The sequence below is a fragment of the Cygnus olor genome, chromosome 15 (assembly GCF_009769625.2).
Source record: "Cygnus olor isolate bCygOlo1 chromosome 15, bCygOlo1.pri.v2, whole genome shotgun sequence".
NCBI classification, from domain to species: domain Eukaryota; kingdom Metazoa; phylum Chordata; class Aves; order Anseriformes; family Anatidae; genus Cygnus; species Cygnus olor.
This window is the reverse complement of record NC_049183.1, coordinates 5,662,455-5,677,681: the sequence shown is the minus strand read 5'-3', so window position 1 is coordinate 5,677,681 and position 15,227 is coordinate 5,662,455. Positions and strand designations below refer to the sequence as shown.

Below are 15,227 nucleotides of genomic sequence, written 5' to 3'. Positions count from 1 at the left end.
TTACCTCCTGCCGATGTTCCCTGTTTTCTGTTATCCGTTGTGGTGATCTGTCTATTCCCTTCGGCAGTCCGTTGTCCATGTTGATCAAGAGCTGCCCGCAGGAAGAAAACCTAATGCCAGCAGGGTTGCGTTGCAGGACACCTGAGCTGAATGCCAGCCCCTGGCCAGTGACCTGACGCTGGCACTAGAGCATAAGGCTAAAATCCCAGTCCCCGTTCAAACTGGACTGGATTTTGTGGGGCTCGTGAAGTCTCTGATCATGCAGCTGGGAGCCATTTGTCCCTGCAGTTCTCTCATCAGGTAGCTAGAGCAGAGCATTAAAATGGTTTTACTCCTCTGCTGTGTTTTCTTTGCAGCTCCAAGGGCAGGTTCAGCAAGGGCCGCGTGGTGGGAGTAGCTCCTGTCCTTGGGCAAGCCTGGAGCAGTCATTCAGATTAGTGTGCGTTCTCCCCAAAATGTTCACAGACGTGGACAGGAAGTGAGATGGCTGCGTGTGGGCAGCTGGAAGGTCTCGGGGGGGGAGATGAAGCATAGGGAGCACTTGCTCCACAGTTCCTTTAGTTTTGTTAAAAGCATTTTGCAATGCACACGTTCACTGTTGGGAGATGATGTTTGGATAACCTGTGTACAGTTGGAGCCATGCGTCCAGGCTGCCTGCACTGGGACTGGTTTGTCTGTGGGCTTTGTACCCTGCAGTGAGTGGCTGGAAAGATGCAGGTGAACCAGAGCCCCACCTGCTTGGGGACGTGTGCCCCCAGGCCCTGTACCTGGGGGCTGTCAACTGTCTGTGGAGGTCCTCAAGGGGGTGTGAAGAGCAGCCCGGTGAGGTTAACGTGAGGACTGCAGCCCTGCTACAGGGCCAGAGAGGTCTCCTGCCTCCTCTCACTGCTACTGAAAGTCCTCGTGGAGAAATGGAGGGAGGGCATGGATGTGGATTCTGTCTGTCCTGTTGGAGCTGTCTGGGTTCAGGTGTTCCTGCAGTCCGTGTAGGTCCCTGCTGCAAGCTGGGGCTGGGGTGGGAAGGGGCAGCCGGGGCTTCACTCTACTCCCAGCACGGTGCTCTGGGCTGGTGATTCTTTCTTGCAAAACCTTTGGTTGATCGTGGCTGTTTGCTGACAGAGGGTGAAAGTGCGTGTTTTTCCCTGGCTGGGCAACTGATCAAGGGCAGCAGCTGGAAGGGGGCCAAAGCCCAGGTTGGAACCTGCGAGCCCCTGTACTAAAAACTGATTCTCCTTTGCTGGTCGCCTTAAGTGCTTAGTCTAACTTCCACCCAGGTCCGTAGACAAAGAAAAAAATGCCCCCCACCTTGCCTCTAGCAGTGCGCTGGGGTTGAAGTCCCTGGGCTCTTCCCCAGGGTGGGGGCAGTGAGAGGTGGATCCCCTGTCCCCCAGCTCCACTACAGCTGGCCCTGGCTCACCTAGGTGCTGAGGAGCTGCTGCTGTCCCTGTGTGTCCCAAAGGCGGCGAGCTGTGGGGTTGGCATCCAGGAGCAATGTCTCATCGCCCCCGTTCCCCAGGGTGAGGAGCAGGAGGACACCAGCGCACTCGGCCTGGCCCTGGGCTGCGTAGGGTGGCAGGGGAGCACCTGGCCCTGGGTGTTGGGCACTCACTGAGTAAATATCACAGTAAATGTCTGCGTGTATCTGCGTTAACCTTACCCAAAGCATCTCCTTCCTCTGTACCATCACCCTCTGTGCCAGGTGGGTGCCGGGGAGCAGACTTCCCCCCCCCCCAAAACCCCTCTTTGCGGGGGTGGCAGCAGCTTCTGGTCACCAAAGGGGCTGTTGGGCAAGCGCTGGCCATTGCCCTGTTTGCCTGGGGGGAAGCCCTGCCCCATCCCATGGCAGCTTTGCTGAGCCCGGGCTGGGCCCCTGTCAGGGGAGCGCTCCCTGCGGCCGCGGCGGCTGCTTTAAGGGGAGGGCCGGGAGGGCCGAGCCGGCCCCGGCCGGGCGTTTAAAGCCTCCACCCGGGCGGCCGAGGCCAACTCCGAGCCGCCCGCCCCGGCCATGGGCTCCCTGGGGCGCTGCCTGGCCCGGGGCCTGCTGCGGTGGCAGCCCGGCCTCGGCCGCCCCCTCGGGCAGCCCCGCCGCTACGGCTCCGGTGAGACCCGGCCCCGTCCTTCCCTCCGTCCCTTCCCCACCCTGCCCCCGGGGACCCTGTCCCCAGCCCCGTCCCGCCCCCACGGCCCCGCTGCCCGGCCCCTCCCGGTGCCCCCGGGTTGGTGCCGGGGGCTCCTGACCCCGACCCCTGGGAGCTGAGGCCGGGGCCGGCGGTGGCTCCCCCGGTGCCACCCCGGGGTTCGGTGTCCCCAGGGCCAGGTCGGGGCTGTCCTGCTCTGCCCTGGGGGGACAGGCACGGAGCGTCCCCCCCCCAACCCCGGGGCTGGCGCTGGAACACTCTTGCTTGGATTCGCATCCCCTTTCCTGGCTCCTGCCTCGCTGCACCGGGGTGCTCGGTGCCCCTGGGGACTCGTGCCCTCCTCGCTCTGCTCCTGCCTGCGCCTTCCCCTGCTGCGTGGCTCCGGCAGGGGCTGAGGGTGACAGTGACAGCCGTGCCAGGCCCTGCCACCAGCCGAAACCAGGGCGAGCCCATCCCACGCTGGGATCAAGCGCTGCTGGACACGTCCCCTGCGCTCGTCACGGCATCGCTGCGCCTCCCTTGGGCCCGCGGCCGCATCCAGCCAGCGGGGGCCCAGGCACAGCTGGTGGGGGGGACATCGCGGAGCCCGCGGTGACGGGGATGGGAAAGGGGATGGTGCTGGGGACGGAGACGCGGACAGGGCTGGGTTTGCAGGAGCAGCAGGGTGGCCGTGGTTCAGTGTCCCCGTGCCCCCCGTAGCCCCCCCGGAGCTGCGGGAGCAGACGCTGGTGCTGGTGAAGCCGGACGCGGTGCAGCGGCGGCTGGTGGGCGATGTCATCCGGCGCTTCGAGCGGCGCGGGTTCAAGCTGGTGGCCATGAAGCTGCTCCAGGTACCCGTCCCTACGCTGCAGCCCCCCGGGGGACCCCGCGCCACGGGGATGAACGCGGGCACCCACCGGGTGTCCCCGCCGTCACCCCACGGTGCCGTCAGGCGGACCGGGGCCTCCTGGACAAGCACTACCAGCAGCTGCGGCAGAAGCCCTTCTACCCCGCGCTCCTCTCCTACATGACCTCGGGGCCGCTGGTGGCCATGGTGAGCAGCCAGCCCTCGCCCCCCCCTTGGCCTCTCCGGGGCTGTGGTGCTCAGGTGTCCCCTGTCCCACAGGTGTGGGAGGGCTACAACGTGGTCCGGTCCTCGCGGGCCATGGTGGGGGACACCAACTCGGCACAGGCGGCGGCGGGGACCATCCGAGGGGACTTCAGCATGCACGTCAGCAGGTAGGGGGGGGCGTGGGGATGGGGATGGCGCGGGACCCCCGCGGCCACGTCCCCGTCCCCATCCCTGTGCAGGAATGTGGTGCATGCCAGCGACTCGGTGGAGACGGCGCTGCAGGAGATTGGCTTCTGGTTCCAGCGGGACGAGCTGGTGGCCTGGGAGAGCAGCGACCGGGACTACACCTACGGGCCCTAGGGACGTCCAGCCAGGACGCAGCCCCCCTCTCCCCAGCCCATTAAAACCCAGTGCCTCCAGTGTGGCTCTGCGCTTGTCAATCGATGGCCATTATGGGGCACTGGAATGGCACAGGGAAGCTCTGGCGGGCACCTGAATGACACCACGACGTGCTAAATGTCACTGGGGTGGCACTGGGGTGGCACTGGAAGTCACTGGGCGTTAGTGGGAAGCTCTGGAAGGCGCTGAGATGTTCCCAAGAAGTGCTGGGTGGCTTTGGTGGCAACGGGTGGTACTGAGACGTCACTGGGAGGCATCGGGATGTCACCGGAGTGCAATGACACGGCACTGGGACGTCTTTGGCGGTCACTGGGACGGTGCCGGGGAGGCTCTGGTGGACACCAGGGTGTCAGCGAGACATACCGGGGGGCACTGGGCGGGTCCCTGGGGACAGCATGAGGCTCGGCGGGGCACTGGGACTGACTGGAGGGGACTGGGAGGGCGGGAGCGGGGGCTCTGAGAGGCACTGGGATGGCACTGGGAGGGGCCAGGCCGTCACTGGGAGCGCTGGGACAGGGGCACTGGGAGCACTGGGCGGCGCTGTGGGACCCCGCTCCAGCCCCGCTCCGTTGCCAGGCGGCGCCCGCAGGCGCATGCGCCGGGGCCGCGATAGGCGGGCGGTGGCACGGCGACAACTACAGCTCCCGGCACGCCCCGCGGGGAGCCGCCTCCACCGCAGCCCCGCGCGGAACTACAACTCCCAGCGGGCCGTGCGGCGGCGGGGACTACAACTCCCGGCGGGCCGGGGGGGTGGGGGGGGGAGCAGAGAGGGTCCGTGAGGGGCAGCCATGGCGCAGGGCGCCGCCGCCTCCCGGCCGCCGGGGGACGTGGAGGCCGACGAGTGCCTGCGGGAGTACCGGCACCTCTTCAGCCCCGACATCCTGGCGTGAGTGAGCGCCCGGCGGGGCGGGGGCGGCCCCGGGGCACGGCTCTGACCCCCCCCCCCGCCCCCCCCCACACCCCGCTCCGTGTTCCCCCCCGCAGGGGCCAGGTGGCCTTCGTCACCGGCGGCGGCTCCGGCATCGGCTTCCGCATCGCCGAGATCTTCATGAGGTGAGGGCGCTGCGGGCACCCGCCCCCTGCCCCCCCCCCCCGTGAGTCCCCTGCCCCCCCCCCCCCCGTGTGTCCCCTGCCCCCCCCCCGTGAGTCCCCTGCCCCCCCCCCGTGTGTCCCCCTGCCCCCCCCCCGTGTGTCCCCTGCCCCCCCCGTGAGTCCCCTGCCCCCCCCCCCCGTGAGTCCCCTGCCCCCCCCCCCCCGTGTGTCCCCTGCCCCCCCCCCGTGAGTCCCCTGCCCCCCCCCGTGTGTCCCCTGCCCCCCCCCCGTGTGTCCCCTGCCCCCCCCCCGTGTGTCCCCTGCCCCCCCCCGTGAGTTCCCTGCCCCCCCCCCCGTGTGTCCCCTCGCCCCCCGCCCCCCCCCAGCCCCCTCTCCCTTCTGTTCCAGGCACGGCTGCCGCACCGTCATCGCGAGCAGGAGCCTGCAGCGGGTCTCGGAGGTGAGCCCAGGGAGAGCCGCGGACGCCTGGAGACCCCCCTGCTGCCTGTCCCTGCTGCCCCGTCCTCTTCCCTCAGCTCCCAGCGCCCCAGCGGGCAGCAGCCGTGGGATGGTGCGGGTTGGGGGGGGGCTGCAGCCCCCGTGCCTGGCGGTAGGGCTCAGTTAGTCACAGGAATTGTTCCCTTCCCCCGCTGGCCTTGGGAGGTGCTGTTCTCGGCGCCTGGCAGAACGGACCCCTGAAAGCCTCGTGCAACAGCTCTGGCGCTCTGACGGAGTGTTTTCTTTCTATAGTCGAGCTCCAGAGCCTGGGGTTACGTCTCCTCGTCTCGATGAGAGGGAAAGAAACAAATTGCAGCGAAGGTTTGTTGGGAGCTGGCAGAGCCCGAGGTCAAACTTCAAACTCAGCCTCGAGTATGACAAGCCCCCCTTGTCCGGGAGCTACGTGGGCTGAGAGGGGCTCCCTGAGCCCCAAAAGCTCGCTTATTTTGTGCATTGAGGCAAAGCGGAGGCTGCAAGGATTGGAGAATCTGTGTTAGGCTGTAGCTACCCCGTACGTGGCTGGGTGGGACAAACACCCACCCGTGTGTCTGACCCTGGGCTGGAATGTGGCTGGCTGCAGTTCCCGTTCCTCCCCACTGGCTTCTGAGCTGTCTCGGGCGGGAAGCAGCCGAGGGGGAGCTGTGTGGTAGCTACGTGTGTCACTGAAATACAGCAAAGATCAAAATCAGTACTTGGGAGTGAGCTGGTGTGACCCAGCTGCCTCCTGGAGGTGCTGAGTGCTGTCGTCTCGCATCCCCCTCGTGCTCACGTGCCAGAAGGCGAGCTGCAGAACTCAGGAGCTTTTTAGTCCTGAGGGAATGGAGCGCCCAGGGACTGCTTTCCCAGGGTCTTGACCCGTGGTGTATGTGCTTGGCAGCCAGGGCTCTGAACTTCTCGGAGAACAGCGCGACGAGGCTGCGGGCACGCAGAACGTTGCTGGGCGTTGTGCGGGGCTCCGGCCGAGTTTTCCGCCGCGCTCGACGTCGTGGGCTGCTGGGGAGAGGCGTGTCCCTAGCAGGAGGGGTTCCAGGCGGCTGCTGGGTGGCAGAGCTGCCCCTTGTGCCTCGCAGGCAAAGCCCCTGGTTAGCGTTCGCCCTTTTACCTCCTGACGTTTTGGATCTGAAGGTTGCTTTTGTCAGAACCTCGCTGGGGTCCGACCTTTGTACTCGCCCTGCAGAGACCTCGCTCGGGACGTGCTGCGTGCGATCGCCGGGGAGGTGGCTGGGCTTAGCGAGCCGCGGCCGCGGGGCCCACGTGGGACAAAACGTGCAGGAGCTTCCTCCGGCTCCCCCAGGTTCCCTGGCCGCACTTGGGCAGGGCTCTCCCCTGCCCCAGGGTTGTTTCATTTTGTTCTAAACGCACAAAGGCTGTGCTGGCTGATGAGGGGCGGCCTTTCGAGGAGGGGATGTGGCATGCGTCCGTGCGGGCAGTGCCTGTGTTTGCCGTGTGGCGGCAGGGCCGTGGCTCCCGCCAGCCTTCTTGCCGGCTGTGAGGTCTGGGTCTGGCCCTCGCCGAAGAGCAGAGTCCCGGAAAGAATCGCGCTTCTCCCTTCTTCCAGGCCTCAAAAAAGCTGGTGGCAGCCACGGGGCAGCAATGCCTGCCTCTGTCCGTAGATGTCAGGCAGCCTCAAACCATCGTGGCCGCAGTGGAGGAGGCGCTGAGGGAGTTCAAGCGCATCGACATCCTGGTTAACGGTGAGCTGCCGGCGCGGGGAGGGGGAGGCCGGCACAGGCCGCGCGTGGGCTGCGTGTGCCGCGTCCGCCTTCTGCTCCGCTCTGGGAGCCGCTGGGCAGGCGCCGGTGCAAGACCCTGAGAGCAGCACGGCGGGGATGCTCCCAGAGGAAGCAAGGACCCGTCCGTACCCAGCCCTGCACGGGTCATCCCTGCGCCCCCAGTGCCACGAGCGATTTACCCCCCGATCAGGGCTGTTTCCGCATCCCCTCCAACCTGCCCACGCAGCGCTGCTCGCTGTCCCCCCCCGCAAGAAGTCCCTGACCTGCCTGACGGCTCCTGGCCCCGTGCTGACTGAGCCCCCGGCTTGTTCTCAGGTGCTGCGGGAAACTTCCTGTGCCCAGCCAGCGCCCTCTCCTTCAACGCCTTCAAGACCGTGATGGATATCGACACCCTGGGCACCTTCAACACCTCCAAAGTTCTCTTCGAGAAATATTTCCGGGTAAGCGGCTTCTGGTAAGCAGGAGGTTAGCGTTGCACAAACCGCGCTTGTGGGACGTTCAGGGAAGCGTAGCGGGCTCTGTACGCACAGCGCTGTGCGCCCGGGGCTGCGCCGTCAGCCTGTGCCACCTGCCCTGCTCGGATCCCCTTCCCTTTTGGGGACCGCAGCCCCGCCGCGGGAAGCGGGAGCCGTGCTCCCAGTCCTGCCAGTCCCCGGCCACGGGGCTTTGACTTGCGTAGCACCTTCCTGCGCTCTGCCACCTGCCCGGGAAGAAGTAAACTGCTGCCCCTCTGCTTTCCCCTGGCTGTCACCTGCGCCTCCTGCCTCTCTGGAAGGCTCCTGCTCGGTGAGGCCAGGGGATGCGTTAGCAGCTCGGAGGTGGCCGTGCCCGCAGGTGACCTCCCTCCGAGCCCACCGTGCTCCTGCACGACCCCTCGTGCTGCTCCCTGTCTAACGCCACGTCTTGTTTCCCTCCCCAGGACCACGGTGGGGTCATCGTTAACATCACGGCGACTCTGGGCTACCGAGGGCAGGCTCTCCAGGTGCACGCTGGCACCGCTAAGGCTGCTATAGGTACCTGAAGGCTCCTCGCTGGGGCTTTGCAGGCTGGCCGGGGCCAGTAAGGAAGCTGCTTCTCCCTGGATATTGGGATGGGAAAATCTCTGGCGGGGAGGCGAACAAGAAGCGGTGTGGGTGCTGTGCGGTGCTGACGTGCTTGGGTTTGGGGTGAGGCTCTTCTCTCACCTGGGCAGGTTCTTCCCGGGCCCTTTGCTCTTGGCCGGTCTCCCCGGCTTTTTGCCCCCCGCCGACAGTTGCTGGAACGGCTTCGCTCTCCGTGTCTCATTCCTCTTGTACTCTCTGCCCCTTTGCAGACGCCATGACCCGTCACCTTGCTGTGGAGTGGGGTCCCAACAATATCCGAGTGAACAGCCTGGCGCCAGGCCCCATCACGGGCACCGAGGGCTTCCGGCGCCTGGGTAAGGCCCCGGGGCTGCTGCTGCCTCTGCCCTGGCATCTGCCTGCGAGGGGACCGCCACGGGGCACCGGTGCCACGCAGCTCGCGGGGTTTGGGGCGCTGCTGCTGGGCTGCCGGATTGAGTGGTGGTGGGCGAGAGGTCCCGTGCTTGCAGCTGACTCCTTTCTTCCATCGTTCAGGTGGGAAATTTGCCAAGGAAGCAAGCCAGTTCGACACGATCCCCCTTCACCGCGCGGGGAACAAGACGGAGATCGCCCACAGCACGCTGTACCTGGCGAGCCCCCTCTCCTCCTACGTGACAGGCACCACCCTGGTGGTGGACGGCGGGAGCTGGCTGACCTCTGCCAACAACTTCCCCGCCTTGCTGGGTATTGCTCCATCCTCTGCTAAACTCTAGGTGACGTGCCTTTCCCCCTCTGTGGGATTAGAGCAGGGCTCCTGTCGCAAACCCTGTGGCCCCGTGGCGTAGAGGCACGGCTGCCGTAGCAGCGGGCGTCGCGCCGCCTTCTTCACCTGCCTTGGTCCCGTTGTGCCGTGCTCTGCCCCTGCTGAGGCTGCTGCCGTGCAGGCCACGTGTGCCGCAGGAAGCTGCGGGGGTGCTGGGCTCTAGCGACCGGCTCCGAGCGCTCCCCTGCGCCCAGGCCCTGCTCGGGCGAGCGAAGAAGGATGGGGCCTGGGCTGAGCTGTGGGGTGGGCAGCTGGGATCCCTGCTGAGGCCCCCCGGGAGGCAGCAGGAGCCCTGTGCCGTGCTGCCGTGGGCACAGGAGGGGTGTCGCGGGGTTGGCCGCAGCGCTGCCAGGGCGGAGGAGCGAAGCCGCAGCAGCACCAGGACTCCAGGAGATGCCACGTGGCGTGCCAGGCCCGGTGCTGCGAGATGCCGCGCAGCGTGAGGAGCGTGGGGGAGGGCAGAACTCGCTGGTTTTTTCTCCTCTGAGCCCCTGTGGGTGACGGGGTCTCTCTTCTTCCTGCTGGGGGACGCTCGTCTGGGCGCCTCCAAGTGTCCCACGAAGCGGGACAGCGCTCCGCTTCTGTGCCCCGCCAGCAGGCTCGGGTCCTGGCAGCCTCTGCCTCCCCTTTCTTCCTTGCTCGAATTACTGCAGCGTGGCTCGCGTTGGGGCTCGGTCGCACGCGGGACTCGTTTTGGCCGCGTGCGCCTGCAGAGCTGGGGACCGGGGCCGGGGCTTTTTGGGAGAGGGCTCTCCTTTCGCACCCGCCGCCTCCTGCTGCCCTCGGGCAGCGCCGTGCGTACCGACCTCCCGGCTCTCTTACAGATTTCTGGGCTGCGGGAGCAAACCAAAATCAGTGACGGACAGCCTGGGACGGACCGACGGACAGAGACCTGACCGAGCGCCGCGGCCCTGGGACGTCTCAGGGCGGCGGCGCCCACGCCGGAGCCGCGTCCCAGCGGTGCCTGGGGGAGGGAGCACCGAGGGCGCTGCGGGCGTTGCGAGCGCAGTCGCGGGTGCGGGCTCTGATGGTCGCTGCCCAGCCCGCGGCTCCCTGCAGTTGCTCTCCTGATGTCCGGCCTCTCCCTGCCCTCTCGGCCCCGGAGCTGCGCTGCACCACGGCCGGGGAGCAGCTCCGGGGCTGGCTTGGGGAGTGCCGCGCGGTTCCCCGCTGCTGCTGCCGCCGCCCGCCACCTCCGCTCCCCAGCTCGTGCTGCTGGGGGAACGGGCTCAGCCTTGGCGCTCCCCGTGGCGCAGCCGGGAGAGAAGCCCCTTGCCCGCGGGGCCGAGGTGCCAGCGGGTTTCGGCTCGCCCCGAGCCCCCCGAGGGCTGTCCCAGAGCTGGGCTGCGAGCGGTTCGCTCCTTCCCCCGGGCCCCCAATAAAGAAGTTCCCTGCGGAGCGCTGCCTTCTCCTCTGTGCGCCGGGGCTGGAGGCAGCGGGTGGCCCCGGGGGACGCCCCGCTCCCCGGCTGGGGTTTGGGGTTTTGGGGGTTTGGGGGTTTGTAACCCAAATCCTTTCCCCCTGCCCTAGGTTTGTCCCAGCTCTCTCCAGCTGCCGGTCGGTGCTCGCGCTCCTGCTCCCGACGCCCGTCCCGGGGGAGCTGGGCGAGGGTTTTGGGGCGGAAAAGGGCCGGTTTGGGGCCGAGGCGTCGTGCTGCGGCCCCACGTGCGCGCGGCCCCTTTAAGGCCGGCCCCGAGCCGGGGCGGGCGGGGACGCGACACTGGCGGGTGACGTCACCGCCCGGCCCGCTGCGGCGGCAGCGCTCGGATAAATCCCGCGGTTCTCCGCCGCCTGCCCCGGCTGCGGCGGCGCGGGCGGGCGGCGGCGGGGCGGGCTCCCGGCGCACGGAGCCGGGGCGGGGCCGGGCCGGGCCGTACCGAGCGGGGCCGCCCCGGGGAGGGCGGGCGGGGCCGGCGCCGCCTCGCACAAAGCCGGGAGCGGGCGGAGCCGCCGGCAGCGCGGAGCTCCCGGCCGCGATGTGAGGGGCGATGGCCGCGGGGCATGGCCGCGCCGCGGGGAGCCGCCGGGCAGGGGCAGGCAGCAGCCGGGCGGCGGCGGCGGGGGCCGCGGGGTGACCATGGAGCCGCAGCCGCCGCCGGGGGACCGGGGCCGCCCCGGGCTGCGGTGGGACGAGACGGAACCGGGAGCGGAACCGGAGCCGGAACCGGAGCAGGAACCGGAGCCGGAGCTAGAACCGGAGCCGGGAGCAGCCCCCTGGGCACCTGAGCCGGCCGCGGGGGCGCCGCCGTGGGCAGCCCCGGTGCAGAGCCCGGGGGGCAGCCCCGAGGCCGAGCCGCGCCTCCGCCCCGTCTTCGACGCCCTCGACCGCGACGGCGACGGCTTCGTGCGGGTGGAGGAGTTCGTCCAGTTCGCCACGGCCTACGGGGCCGAGCAGGTGAGGCCGGGGCGCTCCTGAGGCCGGGGGGGCGCTCCCCGAGGCCGGGCCCGGCCCCAGCGGCGCGGGGTCCCCCCCGAAATGGCGGCCGCCTGCCAGGCCTCGGCCTGCCTTCACGCCTCGCCCGAGGCCCCGCGGGGTGCGGGGTTCCCCCGGAGCATGGCCGCCGCCGGTCCTCGAGGAGCTCCGGGTGGGAGCGAAGGCAGCGCCCGCCTCGCTGGCGTCCCGCTGGAGGACGATGGCCGGCCTCGGCGGGCACGGTGAGGACCGGGAGAAGCCGGCGGCCCCGCTGGGCACCCCGTGCTGCAGGGAGCCGGCACCTCCCGTCCTCATCCCGCAGGAATAAACCACCCGGGTCCGGCCCTCGGCACCTCCGGCGTGCCAGGCCCTGCGAGATCCTGCGTGGGCGCCGTGCTGGGCGCAGGGCTGCTCGCTTATTGTGGGCCTGACGATCCTCAATACGTTGTATTTTTCTTTTTTTTTTTTCCTTCTTTCTGCTGCTTTGCAGCACGGTGAGCCGGCGTTCCCTTGCAGCAGATCAGCCGCGGTGTAATTTGAGGCTGCCTGGTATGACCCAAAATGGAGAGAGCTCCCGCAGCTCGCCAGGGGATGGAAATGAATTTGCGGTTGTTCTGTGCGTTGGCCTGTGCTGCCACTGCCGTCACAAAGCATTGCGTAAAATAGATTTATTTAAGGTATGCAGGCATCCTCGGGAAGCCGGTGTGTGCTCGCCCAGGAGCTGGGCTTTGCTCCTCCAGCTGCAGCTGCCGTGCAGGCACTGAAGTGCCATGACAAAGCAAATTATCATGTGTGAAGGAGTGATTGGTGGGAGAGGGGCTTTTATTCCTCCTCGTGGTAAAAACCTCTCCTAGGAAGAGAGGAGAGGCATCTCTTCAAGGCAACGCCTCTGCAAAGGGGGGCTATTTAACTTCTTTGGCAGGGCCCTGCTAAGGGGCTGTGAGGGGCACGGTGCTCGCAGCCTCCTGGCGTGATTACAGGTAGCGTCACAGCACCGGGGCGTCAGGAGATCGCAGCTGGGCGACAGGAGCCTTATCTCGCCTTATCTCGCCTCGCTGCGGCTCGGGCCCCGCGGCCCCCGGAGCTGCTGCAGCCGGGGAAGCAGAAGCAGGCGCTCGGTTCCTGTTGGTGTGAGCTGCCTGCGCCCCGTGCAGGCTCACGGACCCTTGTCACCGCCACCCTTTGTCACCACCGTGGGGCACGGGGGGATGCGGCAGGTGGGTCCGGCGTTTGCCGGCTGTTCGGGGCACAGAGCCGCCCTCTGGACCCGCTCGGCTTCTGGTGATGCAGGAGCTGTGCTGGCGCTTCAAAGGCGCGAAAATGCGGCTGTTAAGGGCTTTGAGATGGAGCCCGGAGGAGTGGCTGAAGCTGTTAAGGTCAGTCCCAAGCCAAGCAGGGTGTCCGGGGAGGTTCCGTGTTGCTGGAAGCTGCTGCCCTGGCTTAGTGGGGGTCTGGTGCTGGCTGTCCCTTTGCAGTCACTCGTTCCTTCCCCCTGAGTTATCAGTAAGGGTGTCCATGCTGAAACGCACTGCGCTTCTGGTACGTTTGCGGTCAGCAGGAGACTCGCATAGCTTGCTCTTGGTGCCCAGACCAAGTGTCTGGGTACAGCAAGTGCCGAAGGCCCCGGTGAGGCTGCTGTGACAGCTGCTGAGCCAAGGCAGCGGGCAGCCCGGGGAGCAGGAAAGAAGCAAGAAGGTGCGCTGAAGGAGCGGACGGGGTCGTCGGTGGGGTCTGCGAGCTCCCAGGAGCTGTGTGGAGTAACGAAGGACGGGGTTCTGCGGAAGCTTCTTGACCCATTTTGTTTGGAGGAGTTGTAGCTGAGGCCAGCAAGGGGTCCTCTGAGACATGGAGATCCAGCTCAGGTGGAAGCGAAAGGACGGGAACGTCCACGGGTGGGCGAAATGCTGTTAAGATGACTAAACGCCTACGGAAACTAAAAGGAAGTCAAGGTACAAATGGGGGCTGTATTTATAGCTGGAACTGGGAAGCTCGCGGGAGCTCCCGGGGGGCTGGCGGCTCGGGAGGGTTTCGGAGGGGACCAGCAGGAGCCGAGGAGCAGCGAATTCCCGTCCCCTGCCCGCGCCTCGCCAGCCCCAGGAGCTACCTGCTGCCCGCCTGCTGCTTCCTCCTGCTGCCCGCCCGCGCCGGGGGGGACGCGTGGAAGGTATGCACGGGGTGGCGTTGGAACAAACCGCTAAATTTAAGCGCGGCAAGTCATCGCAGCCGGCTGAATCATCCGGGATTCGCGCAGGGCTGGAGGGTTAAGGAGGCACATGTGCACGGTACCAGCAGCTGGGGAGCTCAGTAAAACACCAGCGGCATTGATGGGCTGCTGAGCTCAGTGCTGGCTGATCCCTTGGCTGAAACAGTTAATAGCTAAATGCCACGCAATAAACGGCCGTCGGTCTCTTTCCTTTAAAAGATGACACGGTTGTGAATTTCTGTGATTATTTTATCTCTGCGCGGTGACATCCGCATAGAAGAAGTGTGCGGGGAGGGGGGTTGGTTGGGTAGTTGCTTGTTGGCTGTTGTCGAAGGCTGTCTTTGCTCCGTGGCCGTGGGACCGGCAGCGTTTCGCTGGCGTGGGCTCGCCGAGGTGAAGGCAGGGGAAGCTGCAGACTGTGCTCCTCTGGGTCCGAGGGGCTCGGGGCAGCTCCTCGGGGTGCGTGGAGAGGGTGCTGCGGTCCCAGCACTGAGGATGGGCCCTTGGGTATCTGCGCTCGGGAGCGGCTGTGCAGCCCCGTGGGCTTGCGAGGGAGGTGTAGAGGGGGAAAGGTCTCGAGGCCGGCTGGGCTGGCCGTGCAGAGCCCCCAGCCCGCTCGCCAGCAGCGCCGTGCTTTTGTCTCCTTCCCCTCCCCGTTACCGCCGGGGCTGTGGCGCTCGCTCGGAGCCGCTTTGTTCTCCCCAGCGGCAGGAGGGATTTCTGCTGGCTGGGACCCGGGGCAGGGGAGGGGACGGGTCCCGCAGCCAGGCGTTGGGACGTACCGGGCATCAGGGTGTGCGTGTGGGCACGCTTGGCATTAGGGTTAAAGAGCAGGGGGCTGCGGATTCCACCTGTGGTGTGCGGGACGTGAGGCTGCTGCACAACCACCTGAGCCGACAAATTCATCGCTCCTCTCGCCCCTCTCACACTTTGCCGTGTCCGCCTGCTTGCAGTGCCCGCGTCGCTTCCCACTGGCTTTGTTAGTGCAGGGTCCCTTAGGGGACGAGGGGAAACGAGCGTTTGTAACGCGTGGGGAGACGCTGTCCTGCTGGCATCCTGATTATTTTTTTTTTTTTCCTTCTTGGTTTTGATCTGGAGGAGGATTGGAGGTGGGAAAGCCTCTTGCACCACATGATCCCCCTGCTTCTGCTCAATTACGAGGAGTCCCGACGGTTTGCCTAGCTGATTTTTGCATCGCTCCCAGCACTGTGGCGTCTTCGCCTTCTGTGCTCTTGCAGATCTTTGGCCTCTTTTTCTTGATGATCAGCTCAGGCTCCGTTTCAACGTGCTCTTTTACTTTCCTTAATATTTACATCCTTCAAACGCCTGTCCTTGACTACCAGCCTTCCTCTGCCCCCACGCCAGCTAATCCCTAAGCCAAGCTCTCCGTGTTTAGCTTTTAACTGTAGCTTTTAACTTTCCCTGCGTGCTGGTTTCTGGAGCTCTTTGCCAGGTTTGCTGAGCTCTTCCGACCTCCCACCTGGGGCAGCAGGCGGCCCTGGGGGGCCCGGGTGTGGAGGAACTCGGGTAAAAGCCCCCCGCAACCCTGCAGCCCTCAGGGAAGCCCAGTTCTGTTTTCTCTCAAGCCGCAGGCTCCAGCGCGGTGAATCCAGGCTCGCTTCTCCTGCTCCCCTCCGATGGATCCCTCGGGCACGGCGCGCAGCCCCTGGGTCAGCTGCTTCAGCGTGGTCCTGTCCTGGAGGTGCTGTCAGTGCCTCTGGTCTCGAACATCCTCCCCACCCCCCTCCGTCTTCTCCCACTTGCCTGTGAAATCTGCTGTTTTGGAGCCCTGTCGTGAGGAAACCTACGTTTATTTTTTTCCCCCCCGGTCTCTGAAGTTTCTTACGCCCTTTGAGCAGAGGAAATACTGGCTTTGCCTCTGGAGAGGCTTCCGTGA

At 66.5% G+C, this 15,227-nt stretch overlaps 3 protein-coding genes across 5 annotated transcripts in view; all 3 read left to right on the top strand.

Annotated features, from left to right (window-relative positions):
• The first annotated feature begins 1,946 nt into the window (after positions 1-1,946).
• NME4 (NME/NM23 nucleoside diphosphate kinase 4) lies at positions 1,947-3,608 on the top strand. The gene is made up of 5 exons (XM_040574504.1): positions 1,947-2,099; positions 2,838-2,968; positions 3,070-3,171; positions 3,244-3,356; positions 3,429-3,608. The coding sequence occupies exons 1-5, from the start codon at positions 2,006-2,008 to the stop codon at positions 3,547-3,549; spliced, it is 561 nt and encodes a 186-aa protein (XP_040430438.1). The 5' UTR covers positions 1,947-2,005; the 3' UTR covers positions 3,550-3,608.
• A 703-nt stretch (positions 3,609-4,311) lies between these two features.
• On the top strand, positions 4,312-10,112 carry DECR2 (2,4-dienoyl-CoA reductase 2). 2 transcript variants are annotated; one of them, XM_040574496.1, is made up of 9 exons: positions 4,312-4,474; positions 4,573-4,641; positions 5,029-5,080; positions 6,677-6,812; positions 7,167-7,291; positions 7,771-7,864; positions 8,164-8,268; positions 8,447-8,635; positions 9,539-10,112. In XM_040574496.1, exons 1-9 carry the CDS (start codon positions 4,377-4,379, stop codon positions 9,571-9,573), a joined length of 903 nt encoding a protein of 300 aa, XP_040430430.1. In that variant the 5' UTR covers positions 4,312-4,376; the 3' UTR covers positions 9,574-10,112. The 2 variants fall into 2 exon arrangements, with proteins under 2 accessions (XP_040430430.1, XP_040430431.1); XM_040574497.1 differs by having other exon boundaries at positions 8,447-8,664.
• A 664-nt stretch (positions 10,113-10,776) lies between these two features.
• The window catches only part of RAB11FIP3 (RAB11 family interacting protein 3), a 72,958-nt gene continuing 68,507 nt past the window's right edge, over positions 10,777-15,227 (top strand). The window contains exon 1 of one of the 2 annotated variants that reach the window (XM_040574469.1): positions 10,777-11,109. In XM_040574469.1, coding sequence (XP_040430403.1) covers positions 10,792-11,109 — 318 coding nt within the window. In that variant the 5' untranslated portion in view covers positions 10,777-10,791. The remainder of the gene's footprint in view (positions 11,110-15,227) is intronic. The other variant, XM_040574470.1, reaches the window with a different exon arrangement.

Coding starts and splice junctions, on each gene's coding strand:
- NME4 (XM_040574504.1), top strand. CDS start 2,006: ATGGGCTCCCTGGGGCGCTGCCTGGCCCGGGGCCTGCTGCGGTGGCAG. Junction 2,969..3,069: donor TGGCCATGAAGCTGCTCCAG/GTACCCGTCCCT, acceptor CGGTGCCGTCAG/GCGGACCGGGGCCTCCTGGA. Junction 3,172..3,243: donor CGGGGCCGCTGGTGGCCATG/GTGAGCAGCCAG, acceptor CCTGTCCCACAG/GTGTGGGAGGGCTACAACGT.
- DECR2 (XM_040574496.1), top strand. CDS start 4,377: ATGGCGCAGGGCGCCGCCGCCTCCCGGCCGCCGGGGGACGTGGAGGCC. Junction 5,081..6,676: donor GCCTGCAGCGGGTCTCGGAG/GTGAGCCCAGGG, acceptor CCCTTCTTCCAG/GCCTCAAAAAAGCTGGTGGC. Junction 8,269..8,446: donor CGAGGGCTTCCGGCGCCTGG/GTAAGGCCCCGG, acceptor TCCATCGTTCAG/GTGGGAAATTTGCCAAGGAA.